Genomic DNA, 20,374 nt, shown 5'->3' with positions numbered 1-20,374 from the left:
CCGACGGCCAATACTCGTACACACAGGTCCAAATCTAGACTCGGATGCACCAGATTACTATCTCCTTCGCCGACCAGTAAAAAATATTTGGACTGCAACTCCTTGATCAAATTCTCCACTCCCACTTAAAACGAGGAAACGCCTTTGTATATTAAGCTCCCCACATCTCGTAGCCGTCGGCAAATTCTGATCCCAACTCATTGAAAATGGCTGAAACTCCGGCGAGAAATGGAACCGCTACACTCTTCTCTCCGTTCAGGATGGGGAAGTTCGATCTCTCTCACAGGTTCGTTCTCTTTCATCTCTTACTTCCGCCTATCCTCTGTTTTCAGTCCTCGATTTCGGAGACAGAGGTTTCGCCGGAGTTTGATTCGGAACCAATCGATTGATTGATTGATGGATTGTTGTTTTTATCTGTGTTTGGCGGCGGATCTGGTGACCGATTTTCAGAGTAGTTCTAGCGCCGATGACGAGATGCAGAGCTTTGAATGGGATTCCGGGAGCGGCGCTGGCCAAATATTACACTCAGAGGGCTACAGACGGCGGGTTTCTAATCAGCGAAGGAACTTCGATCTCCGCCACGGCGGCTGGGTAAGTTGTGAAATTTTGATCAGTTTGAGGGCTATTTGGTAATTTTAGGAGTAATTATTATGGGAGCGCGGCGAGCAATGGTGGGCCAAATTGGTGGGTCCCACGTTTTCATGGCTATTGGTATTTAATTTTCTAAAAATCTAATTTTGGTATTTTACAAAAATTATATAAAATTTATTTACAAATTTAAATTATTGCCTTATTAACAAATTTGGAAGGTATAACAACATGCTTCGTTTGAATAACCTATAGTTTTAATAAATATTTCTAAAAAAATATTTATATCATTAGTTATAGTTATAAAAAACAAAGTTATAGTTTGAATTTTGAATAAAAGATAAATTAATAAAAATATTAAATTTTAAAAAATACTTTTTATCATTATTTTTTATACCTTCAACTTTTAATAATATTTTTAAAATATTCTAAAAATTTAAAAAATTACATTAATATCCTTCCAATTTAAAAAAAATTACAAATATCAATGAAATTTCAAAAAATTTATTACAGTCCCTTTGCAGATTATCTCCAAACTTTTTGTGGTATTTTTGAATTTTTTAAAAAGTTTAAAGTGTTTTTAAATTTTTAAAAAAATTTAAAAGTGTTTTTTTGAAGATTTTAAAAGTGTTAAAAAAAATGAAATTTTGAAAACTTAAAAAAAGTACTTTTTAATATTAATTTAAAATTTTAAGAGATAATAATAAATATTATTTGCAACAATTACGAAATTTAAGGTATTTTTATTGAAGGACTAAAAAATATTTATTGTTTAGAATGTATGCCACGTGTCACATGCAATAAACGAATGTTGTTGTGGGAACAATTTTGAATATTTTTCTCATGTTAATTTAATTAAGTGAGACAAAATTAATTTAAATGTCACAATCTTATCATCCTTTATTTTCCACTAAAAAATTTGAAAATGACCCTAATTCCTTTTTAGATTCGGAAAAGATTCTCTAAAAAAAATGGCATAATAATGTCGTATTTTTCGTCACTCGTATGATTTGATAGCAAATAAAAATAATTTTCGTAAATTAATGTGAATTTAAAAGTTGTGAATATTTTGTGGAGTGCATATATTAAGACTTTAAAATATAATTTTTCAAATTGAAATAATTAAAATAAATAATAAAAAACAACGTGAACCAATCAAACCCAATATTTTTATAGTTGAGTTTATAATAATTGGATCCCGACCCAACTGACGAACATTCCTACTTAGCTAAGTGTAACACCCCGCTCATCGTCAACGCGATTCACAGGAGTTACTACTGGCCTCAATAATAAACTCCGACAACCAATGATAAATTTCAAAAAAATATTTCCAAAAACATCAAGTAAAACATTTCAAACCAGTGCTATTTAAACTTAAAACAACCGAAGTAGATTCTTGACAGCGAAAGCATAAGTACACAAAACAGACACAGACATGGATTCCCAAATAGTTCCTAGCCCGCTGGTCTCGCCCTCGTCCTCGGTTGGCCTGCATCAACTAAATCTGGAAAGAAAAGTTAAAAATAATTTTGATGAGTAATTAAATTACCCAGTAAGTAGCCAACTTTATCTTTCATGAATTCATAACTAATCTTTCCAGGTGTTTTTAAATTTTATTCGTCATTGACTCCTAGTTTCTCTTACTAGGGTCATCTGTTCATTAATGAGGTATCTCAGCTACCTCCAGCTTAACATAGCAAATGTTTTTAAGTTTTATTCGACATTGACTCCTAGTTTCTCTTACTAGGGTCATCTATTCATTAATGAGGTATCTCAGCTACCTCCAGCTAGGTTACTGACTCTCTCTCGATATGCTTATCTAGAATTTTCGGACTCGTATGTAAGACTCGCTCTCGGTCAAATACGGCCCGTCTACTAATTGCTCTGGCGGCCTGTTTATCTCATATACCAACGGTCAGGAGTACTCATGCTCCCTGACTTAGCACACAGCGCGTTGGCCAGGAACTCCGCGGGAATTAGTAGACTATCATACTCATATAAATAAGCCATAGCTCAACAACCAATAAGCATATCTTAGAGTCATAACCTTTCTATTAACATGCATAACATACTCACAGTTACTGCATGTTTTCATACATGTATCATGTTCAACACATAGAACATTCTGACAATCATTTATATCATGCTTACATCACAGGCAAGCAGTCACAATATACAATAAACACTCAATATCATCAAAGCTCATCATAACATATTAAGTTCTTAATCAGGTAAACAACATACTCACATGTTGTAAAACAAGTTAAGAACTAGTTCAAAGGTCGATACGCTACTTACTTGGTTTCGAACTCCTTTTCCTCCTTGAATGTACGTTTAATAGTATTTCAACACAATTCCTTCCTATCAGACCTATATTTTATCAATTTCAACATAAGTATAGACCAATTTTGATAGGACAGGTCAAAAGGAGTCGAACGGGACAAACCGGAAGCCAAAATACCTGCTCACGCGCCCTCACGCGCCAAGACAAGGTCGGGGTTCGTTTCTCACGCGCCTGATCCGCGCGCAATCGCACTTCCACTCGCGGCCTCCCACGCGCCTCGCGTGTCCTTCACGCGCTCGTCTTCAACCTCTCCTCCCTGCCATTTTTTCCCAATCTTTTCCTTTAATACCCGTTGTGTCCCGAAGCAAAAATTTCATCTCTACCGCTCGAATTTCGTTCTGATTTCTTCTACAACATTATAGATCTTCTAACTACGGTTCTAACAAGCCTTATTTCATAACTTATTATGCAATATGAATCAAGATATCGAGATTTAAAGGTTCGGTGATATGGGTTTTTCGTTACCTTCGAATCACCGTCCGATTCAGCTCGTGGCCGTATCCCCCTTCCTCAAATGATTCCTCAGCAACAACCCCTCTTCCTTTACCCTCGATTGATGTCCAATTTTAAGCAACCAAAACTCGAATTCTCAAAAATTTCCTCCTCTGTTTTCTGGGTTTTTCGCTAATCACTCTTCTTCATTTTTCTTCCTTTTTAAAACCTAATCAAGGCCCTAATACGCCTCCATACCCTCTAACAATCCACTCATCCATCCCATGCCTCCAGCCTACGCGTCCGCCGCCCCTCATCCCCCTTTACAGCAGCTGCTTGACGCAGCTGCTTCGTTTCGATTTTTTTTTTTTTTTTTTTTTTTTTTTTTTCTTTTGTTTAAATTATTATTATTATTATTATTATTATTTTTTTATAATAATAATTATTATTATTATCATCATCATCATCAAACACACAACAAATAAATACATATTATCATTATTTTAGGTTGTTACAATTCTACCCTCCTTTTAAGAACTTTCGTCCTCGAAAGTTTCCAACTCCCTAAACAAGTATGGATACTCTCGTTTAAACTCCTCTTCTCTTTCCCAAGTAGCTTCACTAGCTTGCTGATTCTTCCATAAAACTTTAACAAAGGGAATATCTCTGCTACGCAAAGATCTCACTTCCCGTGCTAAAATTTTCATGGGCTGTTCTTCGTAGCTTAAGTCCTCCTTTAACTCCAAGTCTTCATAATGAAGAATATGCATAGGGTCTGCAACATACCTCCTCAGCATCGAAACATGAAAAACATTATGTACAGCATCCAACGCTGGTGGTAATGTCAATCTATAGGCTACTGGGCCAACTCTTTCGAGAATCTCAAAAGGTCCAATAAAACGTGGACTAAGCTTCCCCTTTCTACCAAATCGCAAAACACCACGAACTGGTGCAATCTTCAGGAACACATGATCCCCTACCTCAAACTCTAGGTCCTTCCTTCTAATATCTGCATAACTCTTCTGACGACTTTGGGCGGTCAAAATTCTCTTCTTAATCTTCTGAATCGCCTCATTGGTCGTTCGTAGCAAATCTGGACCTAATAACGGTTTGCTACCTACCTCCTCCCAATATATTGGAGTTCGACACCTCCGTCCATAAAGTGCTTCAAAAGGAGCCATCTGGATAGTTGACTGATAACTATTATTATAGGCAAATTCCACCAAATATAGGTAGGTGTCCCAATTGCCAGCAAAATCAAGTACACATGCACGCAACATGTCCTCGAGAATTTGATTTAATCTCTCTGTCTGTCCATCTGTCTGAGGATGGAACGCTGTACTAAACTTCAGTTGTGTACCAAGGGCTTCCTGAAGACTCTTCCAGAATCGAGAAGTAAACCGCGTATCCCTATCTGACACAACAGAAACTGGTACACCATGCAACCTTACAATCTCCTTTAAATACAATTGTGCCCACTTGTCAACCGAATATGTAGACTTACCCGGTATAAAGTGGGCTGTCTTAGTTAATCTATCCACAATGACCCATATCACTGTAAACCCTAACTGGGTTTTAGGTAGTCCTGTAATGAAATCCATAGTCACTTCTTCCCACTTCCACTGAGGCACATTTAAAGGTTGCAATAATCCAGCTGGTTTCTGTCTAGGTGCCTTAACTTGTTGACAAGTTAAACACCTACTCACACATTCAGCAACATCTTTCTTCATCCCAGGCCACCAAAAGCATGTTTTCAAATCCTGATACATCTTTGTGGCACCTGGATGCACCGTATAGGGCGACTCATGCGCCTCAGATAGAATCTTCCTCTTGATCTCTACATCATTTGGCACACAAGTTCGGTTCTGCCACTTCAAACATCCATCACCCGTTATCCAGAAATCCTTGATTTGTTCAGTTTCAAGTTGCCTCACAACTTTTGAAAAATAAGGGTCCCTTTGCTGACCCCGAATAATTTGTTCCTGCAACGTCGGACAAATAGTCATAAGAGCTAGCTGAGCTGCCGCTCTCCTGACCAAGACAGCTATCTGGGCTCGTTCAAACTCCATCTGAATGTTGTGTTGTCTCGTTAGCATTGCAGATGAGTGAGCTGTCTTACGACTCAAGGCATCAGCTACCACATTAGCTTTACCAGGATGATGTAGGATCTCTACATCATAATCTTTTACCAACTCCAACCACCGACGTTGCCTCATGTTGAGCTCTTTCTGGGTGAACAGATATTTAAGACTCTTATGATCCGTATATACTTGTATCCTCTCACCGTACAGATAATGTCTCCATATCTTCAGAGCAAACACCACAGCAGCTAATTCTAAATCATGAGTTGGGTAATTGCGTTCATAATCCTTTAATTGCCGAGAGGCATAAGCAATAACTTTCCCGTTTTGCATAAGTACGCACCCCAACCCATGCTTAGAGGCATCACTATAAATTACTAGGTTTCCAGTACCGTCAGGTACAATAAGCACTGGGGCTGACGCTAATCTTTCCTTGAGTTCCTGAAAACTACTTTCACAAGCTCGACTCCAATCAAATTTCTTCCCTTTTCGGGTTAACTGAGTCAGTGGTGCGGCAATCCTTGCAAAGTCTTTAATAAAGCGCCTGTAATATCCGGCTAAACCCAGGAAACTTCTCACCTCAGTAACTGTAGTTGGTCGAACCCAACCTATAACTGCCTCCACCTTTGCTGGATCAACAGTTATACCATCCTTGGATACCACATGACCAAGGAATACTACCTTTTGAAGCCAAAACTCACATTTTGAGAACTTGGCATATAATCTTTGTTTACGCAGAACCAACAAAACTTTCCTCAAATGTTCTGTATGTTCATCGTTTGTCTTGGAATAAACCAAGATATCATCAATGAACACAATGACAAAAGAATCCAGAAAATCCTGGAATACCCGATTCATCAGCTCCATAAACACTGCAGGGGCATTAGTCAAGCCAAAAGACATCACGACAAACTCATAATGCCCATACCGAGTACGAAAAGCTGTCTTCGGTATGTCATCTTCTTTGACTCTTATCTGGTGATAACCAGAACGAAGATCAATCTTCGAAAATACCGCTGCCCCTTGAAGCTGGTCAAACAAGTCATCAATTCGCGGCAAAGGATACTTATTTTTAATGGTCACCTTATTCAGCTCCCTATAGTCAATACAGAGACGGAGTGTGCCGTCCTTCTTTTTCACAAACAACACTGGAGCTCCCCATGGTGACACACTAGGTCGTATGAATCCCTGGTTCAACAATTCCTGTAATTGCAACTTCAACTCTTTCAATTCCGCGGGAGCCATCCTATAAGGAGCTTTAGAGATAGGTGTTGTCCTTGGTTCTAGTTCAATACCAAAGTTGACTTCCCGCTCTGGTGGTAAACCAGGTAATTTATCAGGGAAAACATCCAGGAATTCATTCACTACAGGTACAGTTGATACATCTGTATCCACTCGTCCCACTTCTACCACACTAGCCAGGAATGCCACAGCACCGTGACCAATTAACTTCCTAGCCTTCAAAGCAGTAATTGTCTTGGGAACACTTCCCAGCTTCGTACCCTGAAACCGGAAGCTCTTTCCCATCGAGGGGTGAAAAACTATCTCCTTCTTATAACAATCGATACTGGCATGATGAGCAGACAACCAATCCATGCCCAAAATAATATCGTAATCATACATATCTAGCACCATTAACAACACGTCTAATGGTTGGCCGGATACTTCTACTTTATTCAGTTTCACCTTTTCACGGGTCATCAATATGACTCCTGAAGGTGTAGAAACTAGAATCTCATAACCTAAAGGCTCTACTTCAAGTCGGGCTTGACAGACAAACGATAATGATATAAAAGAATGCGTCGAGCCAGAATCGAATACAGTATAAGCAAAATAGCCAGATATGGGTAAAGTACCTGTCACCACAGTGCTGGCATCCCCCGCTGCCTTGCTTGTCGTGGCAAAGGCTTTACCTCGAGCCTGAGGATGTCCCCCGGCACTCAACTGACCCCCTCCTCCACCTGGAGCAGATCGCTCGGGGCGCATCATATTAGGGTTCTTTGCACTACGACATACTCTGGCGAGATGACCAGTCTTGCCGCAGTTATAACATATCTTGTCTGCAGCATTACAAGATCCCGCATGAGTTAACCCACACTTACTACAACCTGCCCTCCCTTCACCTGAATAAGGCCGACGATCAACTCGTTGTGGTACCGTCTGCTGTTGCGAACCCGTGGATATTTGAATAAATTTTCGTTTACCACTTGGTCGTACCTGACTGCTAGAACCCTGATTATTCCTCGGGGTGCTAGCATCTAATTTCACTGCAGCATTATAAGCCGTAACAAAATCTTGAGAAGCATGGGCAGACACGGATCCCTGTATCTCTTGTCTCAAACCCTGAATAAAGAGATCCGTCTTCTCTTCCTCAGTAGCAACCATAAGAGGAACAAATCTGGATAATCGTGTGAATTCCGCCTCATACTCCTCTACTGACCTATCACCCTGTTCCAATTGCATAAATGCTTTTCGGTTTCGCAATCTCGCTAGAGCAGGATAGTATTTCTCACAAAACTCATGTCTGAAGGCCGCCCATGTGATTGGGGCCCCACCAGCCTCCATCTTCGGCTTCTTTGATTTCCACCAAAAATGGGCTGGTCCCTCCAACAAATATGTAGCACACAACACCTTATGATTCTCTGGGCAGTTGTAGAATGTAAACTTTGTTTCAATACATTCCAACCACCATTCAGCTGCCTCAGGATCAGTCCCTTTTCCTCCAAAAGTTGGCGGGGCAAGTTTCATGAAATCTCGTATGTACTCACTCTCCTCTGTCATACATCGTCGGCCATAAGTTACTACCCGCGATGGTGCCTCTGTCACCACAGCTGTACCAGGTAGCTCTGTCAACCGTGTTGGAGGTATTACTGTCTGAACACCTACTCCTGGTGCTTCAGACACTAATGTCGTCTGGCCCGATACAGGAGCTGTTGGAGCCGCCTGGCTTCCAAGACCAGCAAGGGCTGCCTGTACCGCTTGGTCCACCCGGCTCTGCACCGCCTGACCTACTTGACTCTCAATCAATGATTGTAATGCCTCCAAAGTAATCACAACAGTCGGCTGATCTCTAGATGCCGACTGAGCAGCAGGCTCCGGAATCGCCTCTGCTGGAGCAGTTCCCTCTACAGGCTGCCCCTCATTTCCCAAGTCCACATTGGACGTACCAGGGTCTAAATTCTTAAATACGACCATATCTGTCACATACATAATTAAGTGGTCATCATCAATTCTTTTAAACTTTTGATACAATTTAATCATACATCACTTACCTAACCGAGGCGAGATACCGCTGAGCTGGACTAAAGGAATCCATACTGTCTATTCTAGACTGTCTACAGAACCTATAACCTAGGCTCTGATACCAACTTGTAACACCCCGCTCATCGTCAACGCGATTCACAGGAGTTACTACTGGCCTCAATAATAAACTCCGACAACCAATGATAAATTTCAAAAAAATATTTCCAAAAACATCAAGTAAAACATTTCAAACCAGTGCTATTTAAACTTAAAACAACCGAAGTAGATTCTTGACAGCGAAAGCATAAGTACACAAAACAGACACAGACATGGATTCCCAAATAGTTCCTAGCCCGCTGGTCTCGCCCTCGTCCTCGGTTGGCCTGCATCAACTAAATCTGGAAAGAAAAGTTAAAAATAATTTTGATGAGTAATTAAATTACCCAGTAAGTAGCCAACTTTATATATGAATTCATAACTAAATCTTTTCCAGGGTGTTTTTTAAATTTTATTCGTCATTGACTCCTAGTTTCTCTTACTAGGGTCATCTGTTCATTAATGAGGTATCTCAGCTACCTCCAGCTTAACATGCAAATGTTTTTAAGTTTTATTCGACATTGACTCCTAGTTTCTCTTACTAGGGTCATCTATTCATTAATGAGGTATCTCAGCTACCTCCAGCTAGGTTACTGACTCTCTCTCGATATGCTTATCTAGAATTTTCGGACTCGTATGTAAGACTCGCTCTCGGTCAAATACGGCCCCGTCTACTAATTGCTCTGGCGGCCTGTTTATCTCATATACCAACGGTCAGGAGTACTCATGCTCCCTGACTTAGCACACAGCGCGTTGGCCCAGGAACTCCGCGGGAATTAGTAGACTATCATACTCATATAAATAAGCCATAGCTCAACAACCAATAAGCATATCTTAGAGTCATAACCTTTCTATTAAATGCATAACATACTCACAGTTACTGCATGTTTTCATACATGTATCATGTTCAACACATAGAACATTCTGACAATCATTTATATCATGGCTTACATCACAGGCAAGCAGTCACAATATACAATAAACACTCAATATCATCAAAGCTCATCATAACATATTAAGTTCTTAATCAGGTAAACAACATACTCACATGTTGTAAAACCAAGTTAAGAACTAGTTCAAAGGTCGATACGCTACTTACTTGGTTTCGAACTCCTTTTCCTCCTTGAATGTACGTTTAATAGTATTTCAACACAATTCCTTCCTATCAGACCTATATTTTATCAATTTCAACATAAGTATAGACCAATTTTGATAGGACAGGTCAAAAGGAGTCGAACGGACAAACCGGAAGCCAAAATACCTGCTCACGCGCCCTCACGCGCCAAGACAAGGTCGGGGTTCGTTTCTCACGCGCCTGATCCGCGCGCAATCGCACTTCCACTCGCGGCCTCCCACGCGCCTCGCGTGTCCTTCACGCGCTCGTCTTCAACCTCTCCTCCCTGCCATTTTTTCCCAATCTTTCCTTTAATACCCGTTGTGTCCCGAAGCAAAAATTTCATCTCTACCGCTCGAATTTCGTTCTGATTTCTTCTACAACATTATAGATCTTCTAACTACGGTTCTAACAAGCCTTATTTCATAACTTATTATGCAATATGAATCAAGATATCGAGATTTAAAGGTTCGGTGATATGGGTTTTCGTTACCTTCGAATCACCGTCCGATTCAGCTCGTGGCCGTATCCCCCTTCCTCAAATGATTCCTCAGCAACAACCCCTCTTCCTTTACCCTCGATTGATGTCCAATTTTAAGCAACCAAACTCGAATTCTCAAAAATTTCCTCCTCTGTTTTCTGGGTTTTTCGCTAATTCACTCTTCTTCATTTTTCTTCCTTTTTAAAACCTAATCAAGGCCCTAATACGCCTCCATACCCTCTACAATCCACTCATCCATCCCCATGCCTCCAGCCTACGCGTCCGCCGCCCCTCATCCCCCTTTACAGCAGCTGCTTGACGGCAGCTGCTTCCGTTTCGATTTTTTTTTTTTTTTTTTTTTTTTTTTTTTTATTTTGTTTTAAATTATTATTTTATTTTTTATTATTATTTTTTTTATTAATTATTAATTATTATTATTATCATCATCATCATCAAACACACAACAAATAAATACATATTATCATTATTTTAGGTTGTTACAATTCTACCCTCCTTTTAAGAACTTTCGTCCTCGAAAGTTTCCAACTCCCTAAACAAGTATGGATACTCTCGTTTAAACTCCTCTTCCTTTCCCAAGTAGCTTCACTAGCTTGCTGATTCTTCCATAAAACTTTAACAAAGGGAATATCTCTGCTACGCAAAGATCTCACTTCCGTGCTAAAATTTTCATGGGCTGTTCTTCGTAGCTTAAGTCCTCCTTTAACTCCAAGTCTTCATAATGAAGAATATGCATAGGGTCCTGCAACATACCTCCTCAGCATCGAAAACATGAAAAACATTATGTACAGCATCCACGCTGGTGGTAATGTCAATCTATAGGCTACTGGGCCAACTCTTTCGAGAATCTCAAAAGGTCCAATAAAACGTGGACTAAGCTTCCCCTTTCTACCAAATCGCAAAACACCACGAACTGGTGCAATCTTCAGGAACACATGATCCCTACCTCAAACTCTAGGTCCTTCCTTCTAATATCTGCATAACTCTTCTGACGACTTTGGGCGGTCAAAATTCTCTTCTTAATCTTCTGAATCGCCTCATTGGTCGTTCGTAGCAAATCTGGACCTAATAACGGTTTGCTACCTACCCTCCTCCAATATATTGGAGTTCGACACCTCCGTCCATAAAGTGCTTCAAAAGGAGCCATCTGGATAGTTGACTGATAACTATTATTATAGGCAAATTCCACCAAATATAGGTAGGTGTCCCAATTGCCAGCAAAATCAAGTACACATGCACGCAACATGTCCTCGAGAATTTGATTTAATCTCTCTGTCTGTCCATCTGTCTGAGGATGGAACGCTGTACTAAACTTCAGTTGTGTACCAAGGGCTTCCTGAAGACTCTTCCAGAATCGAGAAGTAAACCGCGTATCCCTATCTGACACAACAGAAACTGGTACACCATGCAACCTTACAATCTCCTTTAAATACAATTGTGCCCACTTGTCAACCGAATATGTAGACTTACCCGGTATAAAAGTGGGCTGTCTTAGTTAATCTATCCACAATGACCCATATCACTGTAAACCCTAACTGGGTTTTAGGTAGTCCTGTAATGAAATCCATAGTCACTTCTTCCCACTTCCACTGAGGCACATTTAAAGGTTGCAATAATCCAGCTGGTTTCTGTCTAGGTGCCTTAACTTGTTGACAAGTTAAACCACCTACTCACACATTCAGCAACATCTTTCTCATCCCAGGCCACCAAAAGCATGTTTTCAAATCCCTGATACATCTTTGTGGCACCTGGATGCACCGTATAGGGCGACTCATGCGCCTCAGATAGAATCTTCCTCTTGATCTCTACATCATTTGGCACACAAGTTCGGTTCTGCCACTTCAAACATCCATCACCCGTTATCCAGAAATCCTTGATTTGTTCAGTTTCCAAGTTGCCTCACAACTTTGGAAAAATAAGGGTCCCTTTGCTGACCCCGAATAATTTGTTCCTGCAACGTCGGACAAATAGTCATAAGAGCTAGCTGAGCTGCCGCTCTCCTGACCAAGACAGCTATCTGGGCTCGTTCAAACTCCATCTGAATGTTGTGTTGTCTCGTTAGCATTGCAGATGAGTGAGCTGTCTTACGACTCAAGGCATCAGCTACCACATTAGCTTTACCAGGATGATGTAGGATCTCTACATCATAATCTTTTACCAACTCCAACCACCGACGTTGCCTCATGTTGAGCTCTTTCTGGGTGAACAGATATTTAAGACTCTTATGATCCGTATATACTTGTATCCTCTCACCGTACAGATAATGTCTCCATATCTTCAGAGCAAACACCACAGCAGCTAATTCTAAATCATGAGTTGGGTAATTGCGTTCATAATCCTTTAATTGCCGAGAGGCATAAGCAATAACTTTCCCGTTTTGCATAAGTACGCACCCCAACCCATGCTTAGAGGCATCACTATAAATTACTAGGTTTCCAGTACCGTCAGGTACAATAAGCACTGGGGCTGACGCTAATCTTTCCTTGAGTTCCTGAAAACTACTTTCACAAGCTCGACTCCAATCAAATTTCTTCCCTTTTCGGGTTAACTGAGTCAGTGGTGCGGCAATCCTTGCAAAGTCTTTAATAAAGCGCCTGTAATATCCGGCTAAACCCAGGAAACTTCTCACCTCAGTAACTGTAGTTGGTCGAACCCAACCTATAACTGCCTCCACCTTTGCTGGATCAACAGTTATACCATCCTTGGATACCACATGACCAAGGAATACTACCTTTTGAAGCCAAAACTCACATTTTGAGAACTTGGCATATAATCTTTGTTTACGCAGAACCAACAAAACTTTCCTCAAATGTTCTGTATGTTCATCGTTTGTCTTGGAATAAACCAAGATATCATCAATGAACACAATGACAAAAGAATCCAGAAAATCCTGGAATACCCGATTCATCAGCTCCATAAACACTGCAGGGGCATTAGTCAAGCCAAAAGACATCACGACAAACTCATAATGCCCATACCGAGTACGAAAAGCTGTCTTCGGTATGTCATCTTCTTTGACTCTTATCTGGTGATAACCAGAACGAAGATCAATCTTCGAAAATACCGCTGCCCCTTGAAGCTGGTCAAACAAGTCATCAATTCGCGGCAAAGGATACTTATTTTTAATGGTCACCTTATTCAGCTCCCTATAGTCAATACAGAGACGGAGTGTGCCGTCCTTCTTTTTCACAAACAACACTGGAGCTCCCCATGGTGACACACTAGGTCGTATGAATCCCTGGTTCAACAATTCCTGTAATTGCAACTTCAACTCTTTCAATTCCGCGGGAGCCATCCTATAAGGAGCTTTAGAGATAGGTGTTGTCCTTGGTTCTAGTTCAATACCAAAGTTGACTTCCCGCTCTGGTGGTAAACCAGGTAATTTATCAGGGAAAACATCCAGGAATTCATTCACTACAGGTACAGTTGATACATCTGTATCCACTCGTCCCACTTCTACCACACTAGCCAGGAATGCCACAGCACCGTGACCAATTAACTTCCTAGCCTTCAAAGCAGTAATTGTCTTGGGAACACTTCCCAGCTTCGTACCCTGAAACCGGAAGCTCTTTCCCATCGAGGGGTGAAAAACTATCTCCTTCTTATAACAATCGATACTGGCATGATGAGCAGACAACCAATCCATGCCCAAAATAATATCGTAATCATACATATCTAGCACCATTAACAACACGTCTAATGGTTGGCCGGATACTTCTACTTTATTCAGTTTCACCTTTTCACGGGTCATCAATATGACTCCTGAAGGTGTAGAAACTAGAATCTCATAACCTAAAGGCTCTACTTCAAGTCGGGCTTGACAGACAAACGATAATGATATAAAAGAATGCGTCGAGCCAGAATCGAATACAGTATAAGCAAAATAGCCAGATATGGGTAAAGTACCTGTCACCACAGTGCTGGCATCCCCCGCTGCCTTGCTTGTCGTGGCAAAGGCTTTACCTCGAGCCTGAGGATGTCCCCCGGCACTCAACTGACCCCCTCCTCCACCTGGAGCAGATCGCTCGGGGCGCATCATATTAGGGTTCTTTGCACTACGACATACTCTGGCGAGATGACCAGTCTTGCCGCAGTTATAACATATCTTGTCTGCAGCATTACAAGATCCCGCATGAGTTAACCCACACTTACTACAACCTGCCCTCCCTTCACCTGAATAAGGCCGACGATCAACTCGTTGTGGTACCGTCTGCTGTTGCGAACCCGTGGATATTTGAATAAATTTTCGTTTACCACTTGGTCGTACCTGACTGCTAGAACCCTGATTATTCCTCGGGGTGCTAGCATCTAATTTCACTGCAGCATTATAAGCCGTAACAAAATCTTGAGAAGCATGGGCAGACACGGATCCCTGTATCTCTTGTCTCAAACCCTGAATAAAGAGATCCGTCTTCTCTTCCTCAGTAGCAACCATAAGAGGAACAAATCTGGATAATCGTGTGAATTCCGCCTCATACTCCTCTACTGACCTATCACCCTGTTCCAATTGCATAAATGCTTTTCGGTTTCGCAATCTCGCTAGAGCAGGATAGTATTTCTCACAAAACTCATGTCTGAAGGCCGCCCATGTGATTGGGGCCCCACCAGCCTCCATCTTCGGCTTCTTTGATTTCCACCAAAAATGGGCTGGTCCCTCCAACAAATATGTAGCACACAACACCTTATGATTCTCTGGGCAGTTGTAGAATGTAAACTTTGTTTCAATACATTCCAACCACCATTCAGCTGCCTCAGGATCAGTCCCTTTTCCTCCAAAAGTTGGCGGGGCAAGTTTCATGAAATCTCGTATGTACTCACTCTCCTCTGTCATACATCGTCGGCCATAAGTTACTACCCGCGATGGTGCCTCTGTCACCACAGCTGTACCAGGTAGCTCTGTCAACCGTGTTGGAGGTATTACTGTCTGAACACCTACTCCTGGTGCTTCAGACACTAATGTCGTCTGGCCCGATACAGGAGCTGTTGGAGCCGCCTGGCTTCCAAGACCAGCAAGGGCTGCCTGTACCGCTTGGTCCACCCGGCTCTGCACCGCCTGACCTACTTGACTCTCAATCAATGATTGTAATGCCTCCAAAGTAATCACAACAGTCGGCTGATCTCTAGATGCCGACTGAGCAGCAGGCTCCGGAATCGCCTCTGCTGGAGCAGTTCCCTCTACAGGCTGCCCCTCATTTCCCAAGTCCACATTGGACGTACCAGGGTCTAAATTCTTAAATACGACCATATCTGTCACATACATAATTAAGTGGTCATCATCAATTCTTTTAAACTTTTGATACAATTTAATCATACATCACTTACCTAACCGAGGCGAGATACCGCTGAGCTGGACTAAAGGAATCCATACTGTCTATTCTAGACTGTCTACAGAACCTATAACCTAGGCTCTGATACCAACTTGTAACACCCCGCTCATCGTCAACGCGATTCACAGGAGTTACTACTGGCCTCAATAATAAACTCCGACAACCAATGATAAATTTCAAAAAAATATTTCCAAAAACATCAAGTAAAACATTTCAAACCAGTGCTATTTAAACTTAAAACAACCGAAGTAGATTCTTGACAGCGAAAGCATAAGTACACAAAACAGACACAGACATGGATTCCCAAATAGTTCCTAGCCCGCTGGTCTCGCCCTCGTCCTCGGTTGGCCTGCATCAACTAAATCTGGAAAGAAAAGTTAAAAATAATTTTGATGAGTAATTAAATTACCCAGTAAGTAGCCAACTTTATCTTTCATGAATTCATAACTAATCTTTCCAGGTGTTTTTAAATTTTATTCGTCATTGACTCCTAGTTTCTCTTACTAGGGTCATCTGTTCATTAATGAGGTATCTCAGCTACCTCCAGCTTAACATAGCAAATGTTTTTAAGTTTTATTCGACATTGACTCCTAGTTTCTCTTACTAGGGTCATCTATTCATTAATGAGGTATCTCAGCTACCTCCAGCTAGGTTACTGACTCTCTCTCGATATGCTTATCTAGAATTTTCGGACTCGTATGTAAGACTCGCTCTCGGTCAAATACGGCCCGTCTACTAATTGCTCTGGCGGCCTGTTTATCTCATATACCAACGGTCAGGAGTACTCATGCTCCCTGACTTAGCACACAGCGCGTTGGCCAGGAACTCCGCGGGAATTAGTAGACTATCATACTCATATAAATAAGCCATAGCTCAACAACCAATAAGCATATCTTAGAGTCATAACCTTTCTATTAACATGCATAACATACTCACAGTTACTGCATGTTTTCATACATGTATCATGTTCAACACATAGAACATTCTGACAATCATTTATATCATGCTTACATCACAGGCAAGCAGTCACAATATACAATAAACACTCAATATCATCAAAGCTCATCATAACATATTAAGTTCTTAATCAGGTAAACAACATACTCACATGTTGTAAAACAAGTTAAGAACTAGTTCAAAGGTCGATACGCTACTTACTTGGTTTCGAACTCCTTTTCCTCCTTGAATGTACGTTTAATAGTATTTCAACACAATTCCTTCCTATCAGACCTATATTTTATCAATTTCAACATAAGTATAGACCAATTTTGATAGGACAGGTCAAAAGGAGTCGAACGGGACAAACCGGAAGCCAAAATACCTGCTCACGCGCCCTCACGCGCCAAGACAAGGTCGGGGTTCGTTTCTCACGCGCCTGATCCGCGCGCAATCGCACTTCCACTCGCGGCCTCCCACGCGCCTCGCGTGTCCTTCACGCGCTCGTCTTCAACCTCTCCTCCCTGCCATTTTTTCCCAATCTTTTCCTTTAATACCCGTTGTGTCCCGAAGCAAAAATTTCATCTCTACCGCTCGAATTTCGTTCTGATTTCTTCTACAACATTATAGATCTTCTAACTACGGTTCTAACAAGCCTTATTTCATAACTTATTATGCAATATGAATCAAGATATCGAGATTTAAAGGTTCGGTGATATGGGTTTTTCGTTACCTTCGAATCACCGTCCGATTCAGCTCGTGGCCGTATCCCCCTTCCTCAAATGATTCCTCAGCAACAACCCCTCTTCCTTTACCCTCGATTGATGTCCAATTTTAAGCAACCAAAACTCGAATTCTCAAAAATTTCCTCCTCTGTTTTCTGGGTTTTTCGCTAATCACTCTTCTTCGTTTTTCTTCCTTTTTAAAACCTAATCAAGGCCCTAATACGCCTCCATACCCTCTAACAATCCACTCATCCATCCCATGCCTCCAGCCTACGCGTCCGCCGCCCCTCATCCCCCTTTACAGCAGCTGCTTGACGCAGCTGCTTCGTTTCGATTTTTTTTTTTTTTTTTTTTTTTTTTTTTTCTTTTGTTTAAATTATTATTATTATTATTATTATTATTATTTTATAATAATAATTATTATTATTATCATCATCATCATCAAACACACAACAAATAAATACATATTATCATTATTTTAGGTTGTTACACTAAGTATCTTTTAAATCTTATTCTTAAAACCTTTTATTTTTTTATTTTTATTTTATTTTATTTTATTTATAAAATAAGTTAAAATGAGTTGAAACTGAACCTGGCAGGTTTCCACATGTTCCTGGAATTTACACGGAAGAACAGGTGCAAGCATGGAAGGCAGTGGTGGATGCTGTTCATGCCAAAGGCAGCATCATTTTCTGTCAGCTCTGGCACGTCGGCCGAGCTTCACATCAAGGTATGGTTATGGGATCTCACGATTCACCCTCTTTAAAGCCAGCGTCGTCGCTGGCACTCATCCACTTTCTCCCATCAATGTGGGACCTCTCAAACCACTCCCCTTTAGGGCCAGCGTCGTTACTGGCACACCGCCTCATGTCCATCTCCTTCGAGACTCAGTCTACTCACTAACACATTGACCAGTGTCTGGCTCTGATACCATTTGTGACGGTCCAAGCCCTACGCTAGCAGATATTGTCCTTCTTAGACTTTCACCTTCGAGCTTCTCTTCAAAAATTTTGAAACGTCTCTACTAGAGAGAGATTTTCAACCATCAACCAACGTGGGATCTCACACTAATCATTTATGAAAAGCTCCTTCCTGATCTTTTCTAATTTTGACCAGTTTATCAGCCTGATGGTATGCCACCAATTTCATCCACAAGCACACCCATCTCCAAGAGATGGAGAATTTTGCTTCCAGATGGCTCCTATGGCATCTACCCGAGCCCACGAGCACTGCAAACTCATGAAATCGAGGACGTGGTCGAGCATTATCGACAGGCTGCCTTGAACGCCATCCGAGCAGGTTATTATTAATGTAACGGCCCTAAATTTCTACATATTCTGAGTCGTTACTACACCTCAACTAGATCCCATCAGAACTCCATGTTTGGGCGAGATTTGTACTAAGTTTGGTGACGACTGGAAAGTCTTCGTGTTGCACCTCTTTTATGAGACGTTAATAACGACTCTGAATATGTAGAAATTTAGGGTCGTTACAACTAGCTTGAACTTATTTTTGTCGAGCATTACGAGGAACAAATTTTGAGATAAATTTTGAACAGGGTTCGATGGGATTGAGATCCATTCAGCTCATGGTTACCTCCTGGACCAGTTCTTGAAGGATGGTATAAATGACAGAACCGACCAGTACGGAGGATGTCTCTCAAACAGGTCTAGATTCTTGTTGAAGGTAGTTCATGCCGTGGTTTCTGCTATAGGAGCATATAGAGTTGGTGTTAGAATTTCTCCAGCCATCGATCACCTCGACGCTATGGATTCCGATCCTCTCAAGTTAGGATTACATGTCGTCGATCAACTTAACAAACTCCAACAGGAAATCAGTGGAAAGTTGAGTTATGTCCATGTAACTCAGCCCCGGTACACGGCCTATGGCCAGACTGAGTCGGGCAGGCCTGGAAGTGAAGACTCGGAGGCTGAGTTCATGAGGAGTTTGAGAAGAGCTTATGAAGGAACGTTCATTTGCAGCGGTGGGTTCACTCGTGAATTGGGAATGCAAGCGATCGAGAACGGAGATGCCGACTTGGTGTCGTATGGTAGGCTGTTCATTGCGAACCCTGACTTGGCTATGAGATTTAAACTGAATGCACCACTGAACAAGTACGTTAGGAAGACGTTCTATACACAAGATCCTGTTGTTGGCTACACAGACTATCCATTTCTTGGGCCTCTTTCTCGTCTTTGAAGATATTTACGAGATATTGTCCTTTCTAAGCTTGGTTACGTGAGTTCTTATTTCATATCAAAGTAGATAATGTAGAAAGTTATCCCCATTATTAGTTAGAACCAATGCTGTTATTATTATTATTATGATTATGAACACTTTAGCCTTTTAAGTTATAAAATGGTTTTAAGTCGTTTTTGGAGCTTTCCCTCCCGGGATTCTCTCAAGGCTTTAAAACATATAGGTTTTACGAAGAGATGCTCGGATATATCTAGGAGATATTGTCATTTTTGAAACACATCCACTAAATAGAGGTTTCCACAGAGTTCTCCAATCAATGTGGGATCTCACGATCCACCCCTTTGGGGATTCAGTGTCCTCGTTGGCATACGGTTCGATGTCTAGCTCTAATACTATTTGTAACAGCCCAAGCCCACCGCTAGAAGATATAGTTCTCTTTAGACTTTCTCTTCTAGGCTTCCTTCAAGGTTTTAAAATGCGTTACTTAGGGAGAGGTTTCCACACTTTTATAAGGAATGTTTCGTTCTCTTCTCCAACTAATGTGAGATCTCACAATGATAATTTAGAATTTTGGTATTTCATTAATGTGTTTTAAGACTTCTTATTTACTTTAAGGTAACATTTACGGTTAATAATGGTCGTAAATTATACACTAGGGTTAATTACATACATAAAATATAAAAGTCACAACTGAATGCCTTAGGGAAGGTTAAAAGTTTTAATTTTGTAGCTATACAAAGTCACGTATGTTGTCTTTGTAAGGTGCAGTAAAAAGAGTTTTTGATTTCCT

The 20,374-nt window shown here is 41.0% G+C and overlaps 1 protein-coding gene and 1 long non-coding RNA gene across 2 annotated transcripts; one reads left to right on the top strand and one right to left on the bottom strand.

Annotated features, from left to right (window-relative positions):
- Positions 1–103: 103 nt before the first annotated feature.
- Positions 104–19,613, top strand: LOC111792655 (12-oxophytodienoate reductase 3). The gene is made up of 5 exons (XM_023674204.2): positions 104–286; positions 451–591; positions 17,985–18,115; positions 18,502–18,684; positions 18,944–19,613. The coding sequence occupies exons 1-5, from the start codon at positions 207–209 to the stop codon at positions 19,582–19,584; spliced, it is 1,176 nt and encodes a 391-aa protein (XP_023529972.2). The 5' UTR covers positions 104–206; the 3' UTR covers positions 19,585–19,613.
- LOC147793003 (uncharacterized) lies at positions 1,899–3,658 on the bottom strand. Its single transcript, XR_015420685.1, has 4 exons — positions 3,398–3,658; positions 3,050–3,188; positions 2,887–2,958; positions 1,899–2,092 (listed from the first exon to the last, which is right to left on the bottom strand). It is a non-coding gene; the product is annotated as an uncharacterized LOC147793003 (long non-coding RNA).
- Positions 19,614–20,374: the final 761 nt, after the last annotated feature.

The sequence above is a fragment of the Cucurbita pepo genome, chromosome 4 (genome assembly GCF_057944985.1).
Source record: "Cucurbita pepo subsp. pepo isolate OVF chromosome 4, ASM5794498v1, whole genome shotgun sequence".
Classification (NCBI taxonomy): Eukaryota; Viridiplantae; Streptophyta; class Magnoliopsida; order Cucurbitales; family Cucurbitaceae; genus Cucurbita; species Cucurbita pepo.
The sequence above is the reverse complement of the archived record's forward strand: the minus strand, read 5'-3'. Positions and strand labels throughout refer to the sequence as shown.

Bases quoted from the DNA above. Each gene is read 5' to 3' on its own strand.
- LOC111792655 (XM_023674204.2), top strand. From the start codon at position 207: ATGGCTGAAACTCCGGCGAGAAATGGAACCGCTACACTCTTCTCTCCG. The intron at 592-17,984 runs GTAAGTTGTGAA...TGAACCTGGCAG, and splicing joins ATCTCCGCCACGGCGGCTGG to GTTTCCACATGTTCCTGGAA. The intron at 18,116-18,501 runs GTATGGTTATGG...AATTTTGACCAG, and splicing joins CGGCCGAGCTTCACATCAAG to TTTATCAGCCTGATGGTATG.